At 34.3% G+C, this 14,514-nt stretch overlaps 1 protein-coding gene across 7 annotated transcripts; it reads left to right on the forward strand.

Moving 5' to 3' along the window:
• Positions 1–555: 555 nt before the first annotated feature.
• On the forward strand, positions 556–12,265 carry LOC131603526 (uncharacterized). 7 transcript variants are annotated; one of them, XM_058875865.1, is made up of 11 exons: positions 556–686; positions 760–847; positions 1,207–1,268; positions 3,523–3,596; positions 7,825–7,894; positions 7,996–8,586; positions 9,372–9,510; positions 9,592–9,870; positions 9,961–10,062; positions 11,203–11,598; positions 11,896–12,265. In XM_058875865.1, exons 5-11 carry the CDS (start codon positions 7,848–7,850, stop codon positions 11,959–11,961), a joined length of 1,620 nt encoding a protein of 539 aa, XP_058731848.1. In that variant the 5' UTR covers positions 556–686; positions 760–847; positions 1,207–1,268; positions 3,523–3,596; positions 7,825–7,847; the 3' UTR covers positions 11,962–12,265. The 7 variants fall into 7 exon arrangements, with proteins under 7 accessions (XP_058731848.1, XP_058731849.1, XP_058731844.1 ...); XM_058875866.1 differs by having other exon boundaries at positions 3,550–3,596; XM_058875867.1 differs by lacking the exon at positions 760–847 and having other exon boundaries at positions 575–686; positions 3,550–3,596.
• Positions 12,266–14,514: the final 2,249 nt, after the last annotated feature.

Below are 14,514 nucleotides of genomic sequence, written 5' to 3' on the forward strand. Positions count from 1 at the left end.
GCTTTAAATAATTATTTATTTTCATATTTGCGACGGTTCTGGCCGACGCTACGTTGGTGCGAAATATTTTCGTTTCCCCCACCAGTTTCGTTTGCCTCCTTTTCATTTATTACTTTAAATAATTATTTATTTTTCACATTAGCGACGGTTATGACCGACGCTACGTTGGTGCGAAATATTTTTCGTTTCCCCCCACTAGTTTCGTTCTCTTTTTTATTGTTTTAAGTAAGTTTTATTTAATTATTTTTAACTAAATATTATTAAATCAAACAAACATACATATTAAAATTAAAACTTAATTTATAAAAAATTTAAAAATAATAAACTAAAACTAAAATTTTATGTTGAACAAAAATTTCAAAATCCAATCATATTAAATTAATAAAACAAAATTAATTTATAAAATAAAAATGGAAATTATTACTAAAATTTAAAATTAATATAATAAAATTATAATTATATTAAACTCAAATTTTTAAACTAAAATTTATATTAATATTTTATAATAATAAAATTTTAAAAAATTGTTGAATTAATAAAATTAAATAAAACTTAATTATTAAACAAAACCACACTTTCAGGCTACATCGTTTCCAGACGCTTTTCATCTTCATTTCCAACAAAAACCCTAAAGCTTCTCGTCGTTTCCAGACGCTTTCCATCAATTGTTTCCAGATTCGTTTTAGGTAATTTCCAAATCCATTGTTTCCAGATTCCTTTCCATATTCTTCTCATCGTTTCTTTTTCAACGCTCTCCAGATTCTCGTCGTCTCTTGACCGGAGCCGTAACGACGTTTCTTCACTCCCTTAATTCTTTTTTCTCCAGATTCTCGTCGATTCTTCTCCGGTGTCGTTTCTTCACTCCCTTTGTTTTTTAGTTTAATGTTTGGTTTTATTTGTAAACAGGATATTTAGTGTTTTTGTGAGCAAGGGCCTTTTTTTCGATTCAGTTTTGATTTGTTAGTTTGGTTTTTGTTTTATATATAGTTTTTAATCTTTGGATTCCTAATGATATTGTTAAAAAGCTGCACAAAATCCTTCCCAGTTTCCGCAAATAAGACTTTGTCTTATTTCACCATAAGTTTCAAGGACACTGTTTGAGCTGAATGAACATGACTTTATATTTTTTTCTGCTAGCAATTAGTTAGAGCTGAATGAAAAGAGTTGGATTTTCCTATTAATTGCTTTTTTCCATCGTTTATGCAGGTTTCAAACGTGAATGTATGGCAGCTGTATGCAGGCTTCAAACGTGAATGTATTTGACTGAGGTATGTAGGTTTTATATCATGTATTAGTTAAGGTGTTGACTGTTAGATCAATTAGACTTCTAAATGTTTGTTATGTTAGAATTTATTTGAATATGACTTGAAAATTGTTTTGAATATGGATGTCATGTTGCATTTTGTGGTCTGTATGGGGGTTTTTCATGCCTTTGAGTTGCATTTGATTCTTTTACTACATTTTAGGCTTTCCAAAGTTTCCAATGGCAAACATTCTTTATAATACTACTAGTTTCCAATATCATGAATGTAGATAGATTTCATCAATGGAAAAAAGTGCACAGTTATCAAGATTCTTTCCTTTTGCAATTGCAATCATTCATATTTCTTGAATCTCTTTCAAAATCCTCATATGATTAGTTAGCACTGCTCATGAAGATAAAAGCATAGAAATTGAATAAATAATGAGAAATTCCTCTTTATCACTTTTTTCCAACTGTTGCAGGCATGTTCATGTGTCTGTTGGGTGTGCAATGACAGTACTATCCTTCACTAAACTCTGATATAACCATCATGAAATAGCAGACACATCCCTTCATTTATATGTGTCTGTCCAATTTCTGATAGAGGGTCAAATTATGCAATGTACAGCATAATATACGTATAAAGTGTACATTTATTGAGACATATACATACATTTATTGTTTAATTACTTGTTTGATCTTGAAAAAATTATCATGTGCTGAGAGTGGTCACATCAAGTACACCAATATGTAGCATTAGTGTGACAGTTCTTCACAAGTATTAGGAGACATTGATACAGGTTGGGGTTTTTCATGCCTTTGAGTTGCATTTGATTCTTTTACTACATTTTAGGCTTTCCAAAGTTAAAGCTTATTAGAGCATTGCTAGTATTTTGAGATCTGAAATATTATGTGAACATAGTGATTTCTGTTGATGTTCTAAAGTGTAGTTTTAAATCAACTTGAAATGCTGATTTTTGAAAGATGATTGATTAGCTTGAATAGTTTAATTGATTATTCTTGGTTAGTGCTTTTTTAGATTCGTTGTAAATATTGAGTATGGTGCTGCTCTGTTGCTTAGTGTTTCTTTGTGACATAGTGTTGTTTTATTGTCTTAGTATGCTAAACCTTGTAAGAAGTGTGAATATGATTTTTTATACAAGTTTATATAAGAATTGGAAATTTCTTTTAAGAGATAGGTTGTTGTTTTCTCTCAATTAATAATTGACTCTAATATCAAAGGTTATTTATCTTTTGTCATAAGTTTTTAATTGAAATCAGTCTATAGTTTGGTTGTACTTTGTCTAGATGGATATAGGTGTCAGTTAATCACGTTTGTGTTTGGCTGCAGTTGCACCGATTTTGCCGGAAGCAAAATTGTGTCAATGTCTCATTCATAATCTATTACTATTTTTAATGATAACTAGGATCTATATCTTTCAGTTTTTTATTGTAGTCTTTGAAATGAGAATCTTGTATTTCTAATTTTCATTCCCAAGAGAAGAAACATATTTTGATCATCCCAAGAAACTTTCATCGGTGTTTCCATTTTCTGGTTTAGTTTGTTGAGCAAAGTCAGTCATGCTTAAACAAATATATTGTTGAGTCTATATATATTGTTGAGTCATATTTGAATTGTGCATAAATGACTTGAATGGTATGATTATGACTTGTTTAAGGTATCAATTGTATATGGACATGGCTTGATAATTGATGTGAAATGGGGCTGTTTTGGAAGCTCAATGCTTTTTATTTGTTCATGTTGAACTGCTGCAGGCTCATGGTGCATAGTGTTTAGGTGATGTTTGAATATGGCTAGATGTAGGATATCTTTGGAATTGGATGTTTATTTGAAGTGAGATTCATTTTTTCTAAGCTTGACCCTGTTTGTGATTAACTATGTGGATCATGAAGTCTTCATACTTTGGTTTATGATTTGTTTTGACTTGATTGAATGAGGTTTCATGGTGATGCTGTTAGTAATGAAATATATATATATATATATATATATATATATATATATATATATATATATATATATATATACACTATAATTTAAATAGTATATTGTAGTAACTACTGAATTTTCACGTGTTTTCAACGCAAGTTCGTTGATTTTACGTACTCATTAAAGTCGTTGAAACATTTTTACTACTGTTGGGGTCAGCAAGAGTGTGTTTGAAATTATGCAATCGGTTAAGTGATAGCTATTCATGTAAATTACACGTGATTTATGAGTCACATGATTTTTTAATTTTGTTGTATTATACAAATTGCAGTTTTCTAAAAGAATCCGTAAATTGCAGTTTCGATTTCTTCCGTCTGAACCGACAAAGACTTCATCATCATCACGGTTAGATTTCTTATATTTTTGTTTCGATTCTCTTTACCTCAGTTGATAGTCATCGTTGCTTTGCCTCTGTATTATACAAACTTGTATAAGATATTTGACTCTGCTTTTTATTTCTTCCAATTTTAGAGATTAGTATGTAGTTTTTTAATTGCTTTCATGTACAAATTGTGTTGGTTGCATGCCGTATTCATTCTGACGCATAGAGGATTCCCTGGATATAATCTTTAGTGCTTTGAGAAATAGATAAATCTCTTTGAAATAGATAAACTTATGTTTGTTTTTAATGTAGAAAATGGATCGAAGTTGGATGTATGATAGAGTAAACTCCGATAGGTATGGTTTGAAAGATGGATTTGTTAGTGGAGTTGAGGATTTTGTCAATAAAGCCATGAATCGACCACAATTTTTAAACGAGGGGGGGATAAGGTGTCCTTGTAAAAAATGCGGTTGCATTCTCTTGAAAACGCCTAATGAGGTCAAACATCACTTGTACAAATATGGTTTTTTGCCTAACTATTATACATGGATTGATCATGGAGAAGCGAATCAAAGTGTAGACATTGATGGTCATTCTAGTAGCGGCGGGAATGTTGGTCAAGATAATACAGGCGATGAAGAACAATTTGATGCAATGAATGAAATGGTCTCTGATGTTTTCGGGCCATTTGTCAATGCCCCAAATGTGAATGCTGGTATGGAAAACGAAACAGTTAGTGAGGGTGAGGTACCAAATGAAAAAGCTCAACGATTTTATGATGAATTGATCTCTGCAAACCAACCGATTTATGAAGGAGCTTCTGAATCCAGACTATCTATTTCAGTTAAGTTGTTGGCTGCCATGTCTAATTGGCATGTTCCTCAAAAGGCCATGGATTTTTTCTCCCAAATGTTAATCGATGTTTGTCCAACTAAAGGATGCTTACCTGAAAAATATTACCAAGTGAAGAAGTTGGTGTCTAAGTTAGGATTAGAGGTTGAGAAAATTGATTGTTGTGTGAATGGATGCTTATTATATATTAAAGAAGATAGCACTTTAACTGAATGTAGAGTTTGTGGAGCTGCTAGGTATGTTCCTCGAAAGTCTGGAATGGGAAAATACAAAGATGTGGCAGTGAAGAGAATGTTCTATTTTCCAATCATTCCTAGGTTACAACGACTTTTTGCTTCAAAGGAATCTGCAGCTCAAATGAGATGGCATCGTGAGAACCCCAGCGATCCAAATATTTTACGTCACCCATCTGATGGAAAAGCATGGAAACACTTCGATGAAGTTTATCCCGATTATGCTAGTGACCCAAGAAATGTAAGATTGGGTTTATGTACGGATGGGTTTACCCCTTACATTCAAGCCTCTAGTACTCCATATTCATGTTGGCCAGTAATAGTCACACCCTACAATCTCCCTCCCGAAATGTGCATGACCAAACCATACTTATTCTTGACTTGTCTTGTACCTGGACCGTACAATCCTAAGGCTAAAATAGATGTCTACTTGCAACCTTTGATTGATGATTTGCAGCGCTTGTGGAGAGATGGCATTTTGACATATGATATTTCTATGCAACAAAATTTTGTAATGAGAGCGCATTTAATGTGGACAATCAATGATTTTCCAGCATATGGTATGTTGTCTGGATGGGGGACACAAGGTAGATTAGCATGCCCTTATTGCATGGGCAGTACAGATTCTTTCACCTTAAGATATGGTGGAAAAAGTTGTTGGTTTGATTGTCATCGTAGGTTTTTACCAATGGATCATCCGTTTAGAAAAAGTAAAAAGAGATTTTCAAAAAACAAGATTAAGAAAAAAAAACCACCATACATGTTTACCGGCCATGATGTCTGGGAAGCAGTTCGTGATTTTCCAAAAGTTACAGACAGTGATTGGGCCACCAAATTTCCAGGGTATGGGAAACAACATAATTGGATCAAAAGAAGTATATTTTGGGATCTTCCATATTGGAAGGACAACTTGTTAAGGCACAACCTTGATGTGATGCACATAGAGAAAAATGTATTTGATAATGTGTTTTACACTGTCATGAATGATCCTGCAAAAACAAAGGACAATGAGAAGGCAAGATTGGATTTACCTCTTAACTGTTTACGCGGGGATTTAGAGATGGTTACTCTACCTAATGGAAAGATGGCTAAGCCAAAGGCAAAATTTTCTTTGACATCCGAAGAGGCAAAGTTAGTATGTAGATGGATTAAGGAACTAAAAATGCCTGATGGTTATGCCTCGAATCTTTCTAGGTGTTCTGATGTCACCAAGGGTAGGATGAAGGGGATGAAAAGCCATGACTGTCATGTTTTCATGGAGTGTTTGCTTCCAATTGCTTTTCGTTCCTTGCCTCCTGAGATATGGAAGCCGCTAACTGAGTTAAGTCGTTTTTTCAAAGACTTGTGTTGTAATACCTTGAAGTTGGAAGACCTTGTTAGGTTGGAACAAAACATTACCATCATCATATGCAAGCTTGAAAGAATTTTTCCTCCAGGTTTCTTTGACTCAATGGAACATCTCCCGATTCACCTACCTAATGAAGCAATCCTCGGTGGTCCCGTGCAATATCGTTGGATGTATCCATTTGAAAGGTAAATGATGTTCAATTTTTGTAGATTATTTTAATGCAAAAAACATCTTTTAATCTTTTAATGTGTAGATTGATGGGAGACTTCAAGCGTTCGGTGAAAAATAAAGCTAGGGTTGAAGGTTCAATATGCACTGCCTACTTGCACCGTGAAACTACTCATTTTTTCTCTCACTATTTCAAGACCTTTAGTTTGTTTCCAAGTACAAGTTTAAGGAATGATCCTCGACCAGATCATGAGAATTCCCAACCAACACTTTCAGTTTTTAGCAAATGTGGCCGTCCTAGTGGAAAATCTCGTGACTATTGGGTGATTGATAAGGAATGGAAGTCTGCTCACGTGCACATCCTAATTAATTGTGACGAGGTTAAACCGTATCTTGAGTAAGTACATTTTTTTAATAAAACTGTGTTGCTGTCAACCATTTTGGATATATATACTCATAATTTTTATGGTTGGTGTCAGATTGTTCATGCAATATCATTCTATCAATGAGGATGATGCTTCTGGTATTATACACGAGCAATTTCCATCATGGCTAAAGGACTATGTTAGTATATTTCTCACCATTTATACTATGTGGTTGACAATAAACTATCTCTAAGGTTAGACGTATTTTTTAGGTGAATGATGAAAGGAATGGAACAACTAGTCCACACCTGAAGGCATTAGCTCTCGGTCCTAGTCCGAAGGCAACATCATGGAACATATACTTTGTTAATGGGTACAAGTTTCACACTCAAGAATGGAGTCATGGTAAAAAGACTACTAATTGTGGGGTATATGTTAAAGGTCTTACAAATGGAGGAGAAAATGATTTTTATGGCATCATCCAACGTATCCTTCAATTGGAATACCATGGCTTTAGCAACAAGATTGCCCTATTTTATTGTGATTGGTTTGATCCAACAAATAATAGTGGCACAAAAGTTATTACTGAGTACAATATTGTTGACATTAAGATGAATAAACGATATCGTCAGTATGACCCATTCATTCTTGCACAAGAAGCAAAACAAGTGTATTATGTCCCTTATCCAGAAACGTGTAGAAATATGCGTGGATGGTGTGCAGCAATCACCACAAAACCAAGGGGTTATGTCGAGATAGACAACACCGGGGATGAAATACCTTATCAATCCGATGAGATGTTACCAGTTGTGCCTATTACAGAAGTTGAACAAATACGTGGTTTAGCTGATGGGGGGTTAATTGATGACGAGGTCGAGATAACAATGACAACTGAACCAATGACTCAAGATTGAGATAACCCTTTTTTGTGTTTCTATATTTTTAGTTTTTTGTTTAGTAGAGATTTAAAAGGACATTTTAAAAGAGATGAGTAGTTCATAATCTTTTCATGTTTTAGTTTCTATGTATTAAATTTTGTTTAATTGTAGGACTTGTTGCCGCAATTCTATGTATTACATTTTGTTTAATTGTAGGACTTGTTGCCGTAATTCTATGTATTACATTTTGTTTAATTGTAGGACTTGTTTAATTGTTGTTCCTATTGCTGTTTGATCTTATTATAAATGTGAAAATGTTGTGGTATACTAATGATCTGATATACTAATTGTATACTAATGATGTGATATGTGAAAATGTTATATATATACAATTTTATTTTTGGCAGCTTTATAGTTAGCTTCTATTCAAATGACTGGACAAAACGGGAAGAGAAAAGCACCATCGAGCACGACTAAGTAAGATGTCTTAACCTTTTCACTAGTTGGTTTCTTTGCAATTTAATATTTTTTGATGTATTTTTGCTAATGTTATTGATAATGTCAATTGTGTACAAAAGTGTTGTTGATAGGTTATGCCGTCAACGACAAATTCCACCTGGAAGTATTGCTATAAAGAATTCTCGAATGGTCCATATGAAACCTGGTTCAAAGAACCCACCACCACCACATACTCAGAGAAAAAATCCACCACCGATTCAGCCAACTAAAACATCACTTCCTACTCAACCTTCACCATCGATTCATACCAATCCAACACCACCACCTCCTCAGCCTCCACCACCAATTCAGACAAATCCAACACCACCACCTTCGCAGCCTCTATCAAAGACTCGGAAAAACCCAATTCCGCCTCCTACTAATCAGCCTCTATCAAAGACTCAGTCAAACCCAACACCCCCACCGATTCAAAAAAACCCAACACCGCCACCTACTAATCAGCCTCAACCATCAATCCCGACTTCTGAGGAATTCAGATTCATTCCTACCCCGGGATATACTCATCATGTTTTGCAAAGTCCCCCCCATCACACCACAGAAGAGGGCGTTCAAGAAGAGGGGGTCCAAGGACTTTCTAATGAGGAACAAGAAGAACCAGAAGAACAAGTTGATGGACAAAGACCGAAGATCTATATTGTGGAAGATACTGCGTAAGCACGTTTAAAATAAATTACCTTTGTTGATCATTACATAAATGTGTACTTTGTGTTTATATTCATTGTATATATTGCATCCACTATGGAAATTTTGATGTATTGCATCGCGTTTCCAGCATTAATAATCCAAGCCTGTAAATTCAGTACCATAGTCTCCATCTCCCATGCCAGTAAATTCAGTAGCATATAAAATTCAGTAGCATATAAATATCTTTGCCACCATAGTGTTGTAATTGGTTTGATCCAAAAGTATATACATGGTTTTTTATTCCCATCCAACTGTAATGTGCAGTAAATTCAGGGGTAGTTTGACACAACATTTTTTCCATAATGCTAATGGCTTCTTTGACTTTACCAGCTCAACATAACATGTCTACAACATATGAATAATGTTCTTCCTCTCGTTTTTTACTCCAAATTCCATCTCCATTAGAGAAAATAGGAGAGACAAAATGTTCTGCTAGATAACATGTGTTTGAGTAGAAACCAATTTGAAGCTGACCCTAATTAGAACCATCAATTTAGAATAAGAATAGGAGAGAAAAAAAAGGAGACATCACTTCAAGTAGAATAAAAATATGGTACATCTGTTGCTATGCATTCAGTTATCACAAAACACAAATATATTTATATACATATAATAGGAAGTGTTTGTTAGATACAGTGTCTTTGACACTTTGGTTGTGGTTTCATTTGAGAAACTCTTATGAAGTTTTTGATTTAATACATGGTTTATTGGTTATATATATGTTTTAATTAACGAACATTTTTCTTTGTAGGCTAAGTCCAGGCGATCTTGTTGCCGAAATGTGCAGAAAAGTTATAGAAAAGCTTTACCGGGGTACTTTTTTTAATTATAGTGAGCTTAAACGTGGTGGAAGAGATAAAGAGAGAAAGGAATGGTTCAACATGTTTAAAGTAAGACATGTAATTTCTTTTTTACTATTTAGATTATAAAGTATATTTGAGTTTAATTTATTATTTGTATATTTTTTTCAGTCGCTTGTAAGCTGGGACCGTTGCGATGATGCTAAAATGGAAGACTTGTTTCATAAAAGATGTGCAACACGATTGCGTGATATATTACAAAAGGCTAAAGAGAAGGCGTGCAAGCCGCCTTGGATGGGTGTAGATACATGGGAGTTTCTTATTGAAAAGTGGCAGACAAAAGAGTTCAAAGATGTCTCCAAACAAAATAAGATTAATCGATCATCAAGCAAAGGTGGGGCAGTCCATACGTCTGGTCGTAGAGCTCACCATGATGTTGCACTTGATTTGGTATGTATTATATTTGTAATTAAAATGCGTTAGTATAATTATATCCAATATACATGACCATATATATATATATATTGTCTTTAATTATAGGCTAAAAAACTCAAGCGACCCGCACATCCGGACGAGCTCTTCATTGCCACTCATAAAAAGAAGAATGGGGAGTGGGTTGACGAGCGCGCAGCGACAACACATGTAAGTTCATTAAGACTTCAAAATTTCAATACATGATAATTGAATTTCAATTTCTAAACCCACTAGATACTTTGTGTAATGATAACTGAATTGCAAGTAGACTCAAGTACAGCTCTTGGAGCTACTGCTGAACCTTATAATTAAAGAACTTAGTTTGTATCTAATTCAATTTCACTCCCAAAAGATTTGTTTGAATTTGATCCTAATAAGTTAGGTCCACAATTATTAATATTTTTTTATGCATTATTCACTTTATTGTTTGGCTGATTGCAATTAATTAACCTTCCAAGCAAAATACTATTTGGCTGATTGCAACTAATTAATTGTCCCCTGGTGTTTCTCTTGATGTGTAATCTCTTACTAGATGTTACATTATTAAATAAAACAATTTAGGTTTGTGACTATATGAATATTCACTTACATTATGTAAATAGAACATATAGAGATAAAGAATTATTACGATTTGAAGATAGGGTTCTGATTTTTGTTTTCCAACCCCTTTTTCAACATATAATTTGGAGATCTTGGTTAAGACTTTTAGAACTATATGGACAGCCAATTCTTATTAAGAAATTGTTTGTATTCTTTACCATAAAATAGATTTACTATTTTGAATGATAGGAGCATAGGAAAATATATGCTATTAAAATGGACTGGCTATATTTCATGTTTGTGCCTAAATTGCATATCTATACTAGAGTTCAAATTTATAGGTTATTGATCAGCAGAGATATTGGGTAATTTAAAACATGGTGCAGTAATTGTTCAATGGGGTGGGCAAGTGTATAGTGATAAGATTAAAAATAACTGATGAACCTTACTGTTACAATCTCTTCAATGATCTTTTGAAATCGTTTCTGGTTTGGGTATGAGGCTGGTTATGTCAGAAGAATAAGTGTTTTTGCTGATGTATGTTAAGTGTTCTGCTACTTCTTTGTGTTGGTTTTTCAAGCAGCAGGTACATGGATTGTAACTGTTTTATAATTCCAAATTGTATGTGTTCTGCTACTTCTTATGTGTTCATTTTCAATGTTGTTGTTGTTAATAGCTTGGCAGTGGTAGAAAGTATGATCATGGGAGCAAGGAAAGGTTTCACTTTTATGTTCTATTCCTGTTCTAACTGCATTTTATGTTGTACAGGAAACTTACGTGAGTAGTCTTACACAAGCCACACAAATTACTGGTAATGATGTGGATGGATCAACAAGAATACAAATGTGGAAAGACGTTGCTGGAGGTAAAACACGGGGGCGGTGTTATGGAGTTGCACAATTGGCGCACAACGTAAGACATGGAGTGAGCTTCTTGACACAGGTGTCAATTTCAAACCCCAATAGAGAAGCAGATAACCAAGCCATTGAGGCTGCTAGAGCTGAAGCTGCTGCTGCACGTGAAGAGGCTGCACGAGCTAATGCGCGGACAGATGAATTGGCAAAGCAATTTGAAGATCTTAGGAAAATGTTTGATATGTTTCAGTCTCGTCAGGCGGGTTCTTCTAGGGCTCCTTCAAGTGAACATGCTCATTATAACTACTCGGTACTTTTACTACTCTTTTGACTTCATTTCTTTCATTATAACATGCCTTGGTTTTATATTGGAAAACTTAAAATACGAATTCGTATAACGTAGCATGCACTATTAATTTGTACCAAATAACCGCTTTTGTTTGGTTGTTACAACACCGTTTAATTGTTGAGCGGCGTCAGTAACACATTTTTGACAAGTGCTTGTGTTGATGTCGCCACGATTCTGGATGTTAATTAGAACTAATATAAGATTTTGTTGGGCTTGATTTATTCCTGGTCACATAAATTTTTTTTTTAAATGTTGCAGGAGGATGAGGATGAGGATGAGGATGAGGAAGATGATGTTGCTGGTGATCATGATCAGGATCAGTAGGATGAGGAAGATGTTGCAGGAGGATGTGTTATGATTAACCTTATGTCTAGTTTGACTTATAAGTATACTTATATTGGTACACCTTGGCATGTTAAAGTAAACTCGGTTAATTATAGGATTGTGTTATAAGTAATGAAGTGTTATGATTAACCTTATGTCTAGTTTGACTTATAAGAATACTTATTTTGGTACACCTTGGCATGTTTATTTTGGTACACCTTGGCATGTTTATGTAAACTCGTATGATTATAGGATTGTGTTATAAGTAATGAATCACTATGAAGATTTATAAGTAATATTGTATCATATTTTGCAATTTATTGTTTTTACTTCAAAACGATTAAATTATATTTATTAATAGTATTGTATCATATTTTATATTTCATAGGTGTAATCAAAATTTATAATATATAGATGTAACCAAAAACTGGTCAGACCAAAAAAAAAGTAGCGTAATAAAAACTAGCCAGGCCAAAAAAAAAGGTTAGCGTCGGCTATGACCGACGCTCATAATTAAATGCTTTTCCTTTTTCTGGAAGTCAGCCAATAGCAAGTAAACACGTGGCATAACCTAGCGACACATACGGCCGACGCTAATGAAGAGATATGGTGTCTGCATACTGGGAACCCAATAAGAAATAACCACGTGTCACAACTTAGCGTTGCCAAAAGCCGACGCTAATGGTGTAATCCTGGACCATGTGTAGTGTCACACTTAGCGTGGTTTTAAGCCGACACTAGAGTAGCGTCGGCCTTACGCTACTCTAGCTTCGAGGTTTGGAATGACAGCCCCGACACCGACGCTAAGCCGACGCTAACCGCGTGTAGCGTCGGTTTTTGCTCTTGTAGCGACGGCTTTAGGCCGACGCTAATGTGCTGTTTTCTTGTAGTGTAATTCACTTTATCAATATAATGCATCATAGGTATTTGAAACTCCTTTGAGAAGAAATGTCTAAAGAAGCTAATAGAATTGATGGAGAAATCCCGTATCAGAAAACCTATTTTCCATACATATGTTTATTCATTTGGATGCCTTAAATGGCACATCATATGAAAGAGGCTAGCTATTATACATTTGATATGCATGCCAAAACCTGTGGCAGTTTTAAGTTTGTAATATTGATTTAAAATTATGAGACTGTACATCATAGAAATAATATGATGTGCTAGAATCCCTAATTTTACACTACAGCCTTAACTATCCTTTGTTCATAGAAAATATTGAACATGACATCACAACATAAAAGATAAGAGAAGAGAAACAACAACAAAAAGAAACAGCAGCTAAAGGTTTTTATCTCTCAACATCATTAGGTTGCCCCAAATTAGTGCTTCAGTTATTCAAACTTGAGAGTGTTCTATGAACTTCCTTCAAAAAGTACCTACTTTTAACACTTGAATTGGTAGATGAGGCACATGTGGAAGCAGCAGGTGATGAAACTGAAATAGCGGATGAAATTTTTGATGGTAAAATTACACCATAATTCAAGCTAATTTCTCTATCCTCTTCGGTAATTGTTTCCATCATCTTTGTTGTTCTACGCCTCACCGCACTAACATATTGCGGTGGCGCCACCTCCATGAAAAACCGTCCAATGCGACAACTTGCCATTCTTAATGTGAATTAATTTCAAGTGTATAAAAGTGGAAGCTATTTGCTAAGAGATATAGATAGAAATAAAACTTTCAGTTGAAGTTGTTTTGAATATTGAGGATGTGTATGAAGAAGAAGGACATGGTTCAATTTATAAGGGGTGGCTAGAAATATTAACTAGGCTTAAAATGAGTCAAGGGTCTTAATCTTTGAGGTTAAATCAATTTTTATTGGCTTGTGCCGCCTCCAGCTTTTGCTATTAAATGTGATACAAGACTTGTTGCTATTGTGGGACAGTGTTTGGTAATGTGTCGAAACCTGGATGGAAGTTCTAATATCCTCTAAGATATGGTTTTTGTTTGGTACAATGAGTTCCAATTTTGCACTTTTCTTTGTGACTTTTCATCCATTTGTGTGTTAATGGGGTTATTTCTATTTATACCCCATCTTTTTGCAGTAATTTAGAAGTGATTAAGCTAGGGTTGAGATAAGAGGAGGAGACCAATTATAAAAAATTAAAAATCACTTGATATTTATGATTATATGTTTTGATGTTGATGACTATATTCCAAAATTTAAGCTATGTACTACTTTAAGAATAAGTGTTTCAATTTAAAACATTACAAGCTACAAAGTTTAGCAACAATTGATTATTTTTATGGGGATAATGTATGTTTTACTATTGTTATTGGATATACAAAGTTTCTCGATCTCACATTATATGGTACTCACTTGTAAACTATACTCCTTTTCTCCATGGTGGACTCCACTTATTGGAGAGTTTTAGGAGTGTCGGAAGTGTCAATGGACAAAAGTTCATGTTTGCAAGAGACCTTGATGCCACATATGCGTCCAAAACCTTATGCCAATGGGGTATGAGTCATCTCTCTTATAAAGCCATCATTTCTTTTATTTCTAGTCAATGTGAACTTTAACACTTTCACACTTGAAACCAGGGA

This window comes from Vicia villosa, linkage group LG5 (assembly GCF_029867415.1).
Source record: "Vicia villosa cultivar HV-30 ecotype Madison, WI linkage group LG5, Vvil1.0, whole genome shotgun sequence".
NCBI classification, from domain to species: domain Eukaryota; kingdom Viridiplantae; phylum Streptophyta; class Magnoliopsida; order Fabales; family Fabaceae; genus Vicia; species Vicia villosa.

Excerpts from the sequence above, each read along its gene's own strand:
- LOC131603526 (XM_058875861.1), top strand. The coding sequence starts at position 3,889 with ATGGATCGAAGTTGGATGTATGATAGAGTAAACTCCGATAGGTATGGT. Across the intron at positions 6,192-6,259 it reads TGGATGTATCCATTTGAAAG|ATTGATGGGAGACTTCAAGC; the intron begins GTAAATGATGTT and ends TTTAATGTGTAG. Across the intron at positions 6,572-6,653 it reads GAGGTTAAACCGTATCTTGA|ATTGTTCATGCAATATCATT; the intron begins GTAAGTACATTT and ends GGTTGGTGTCAG.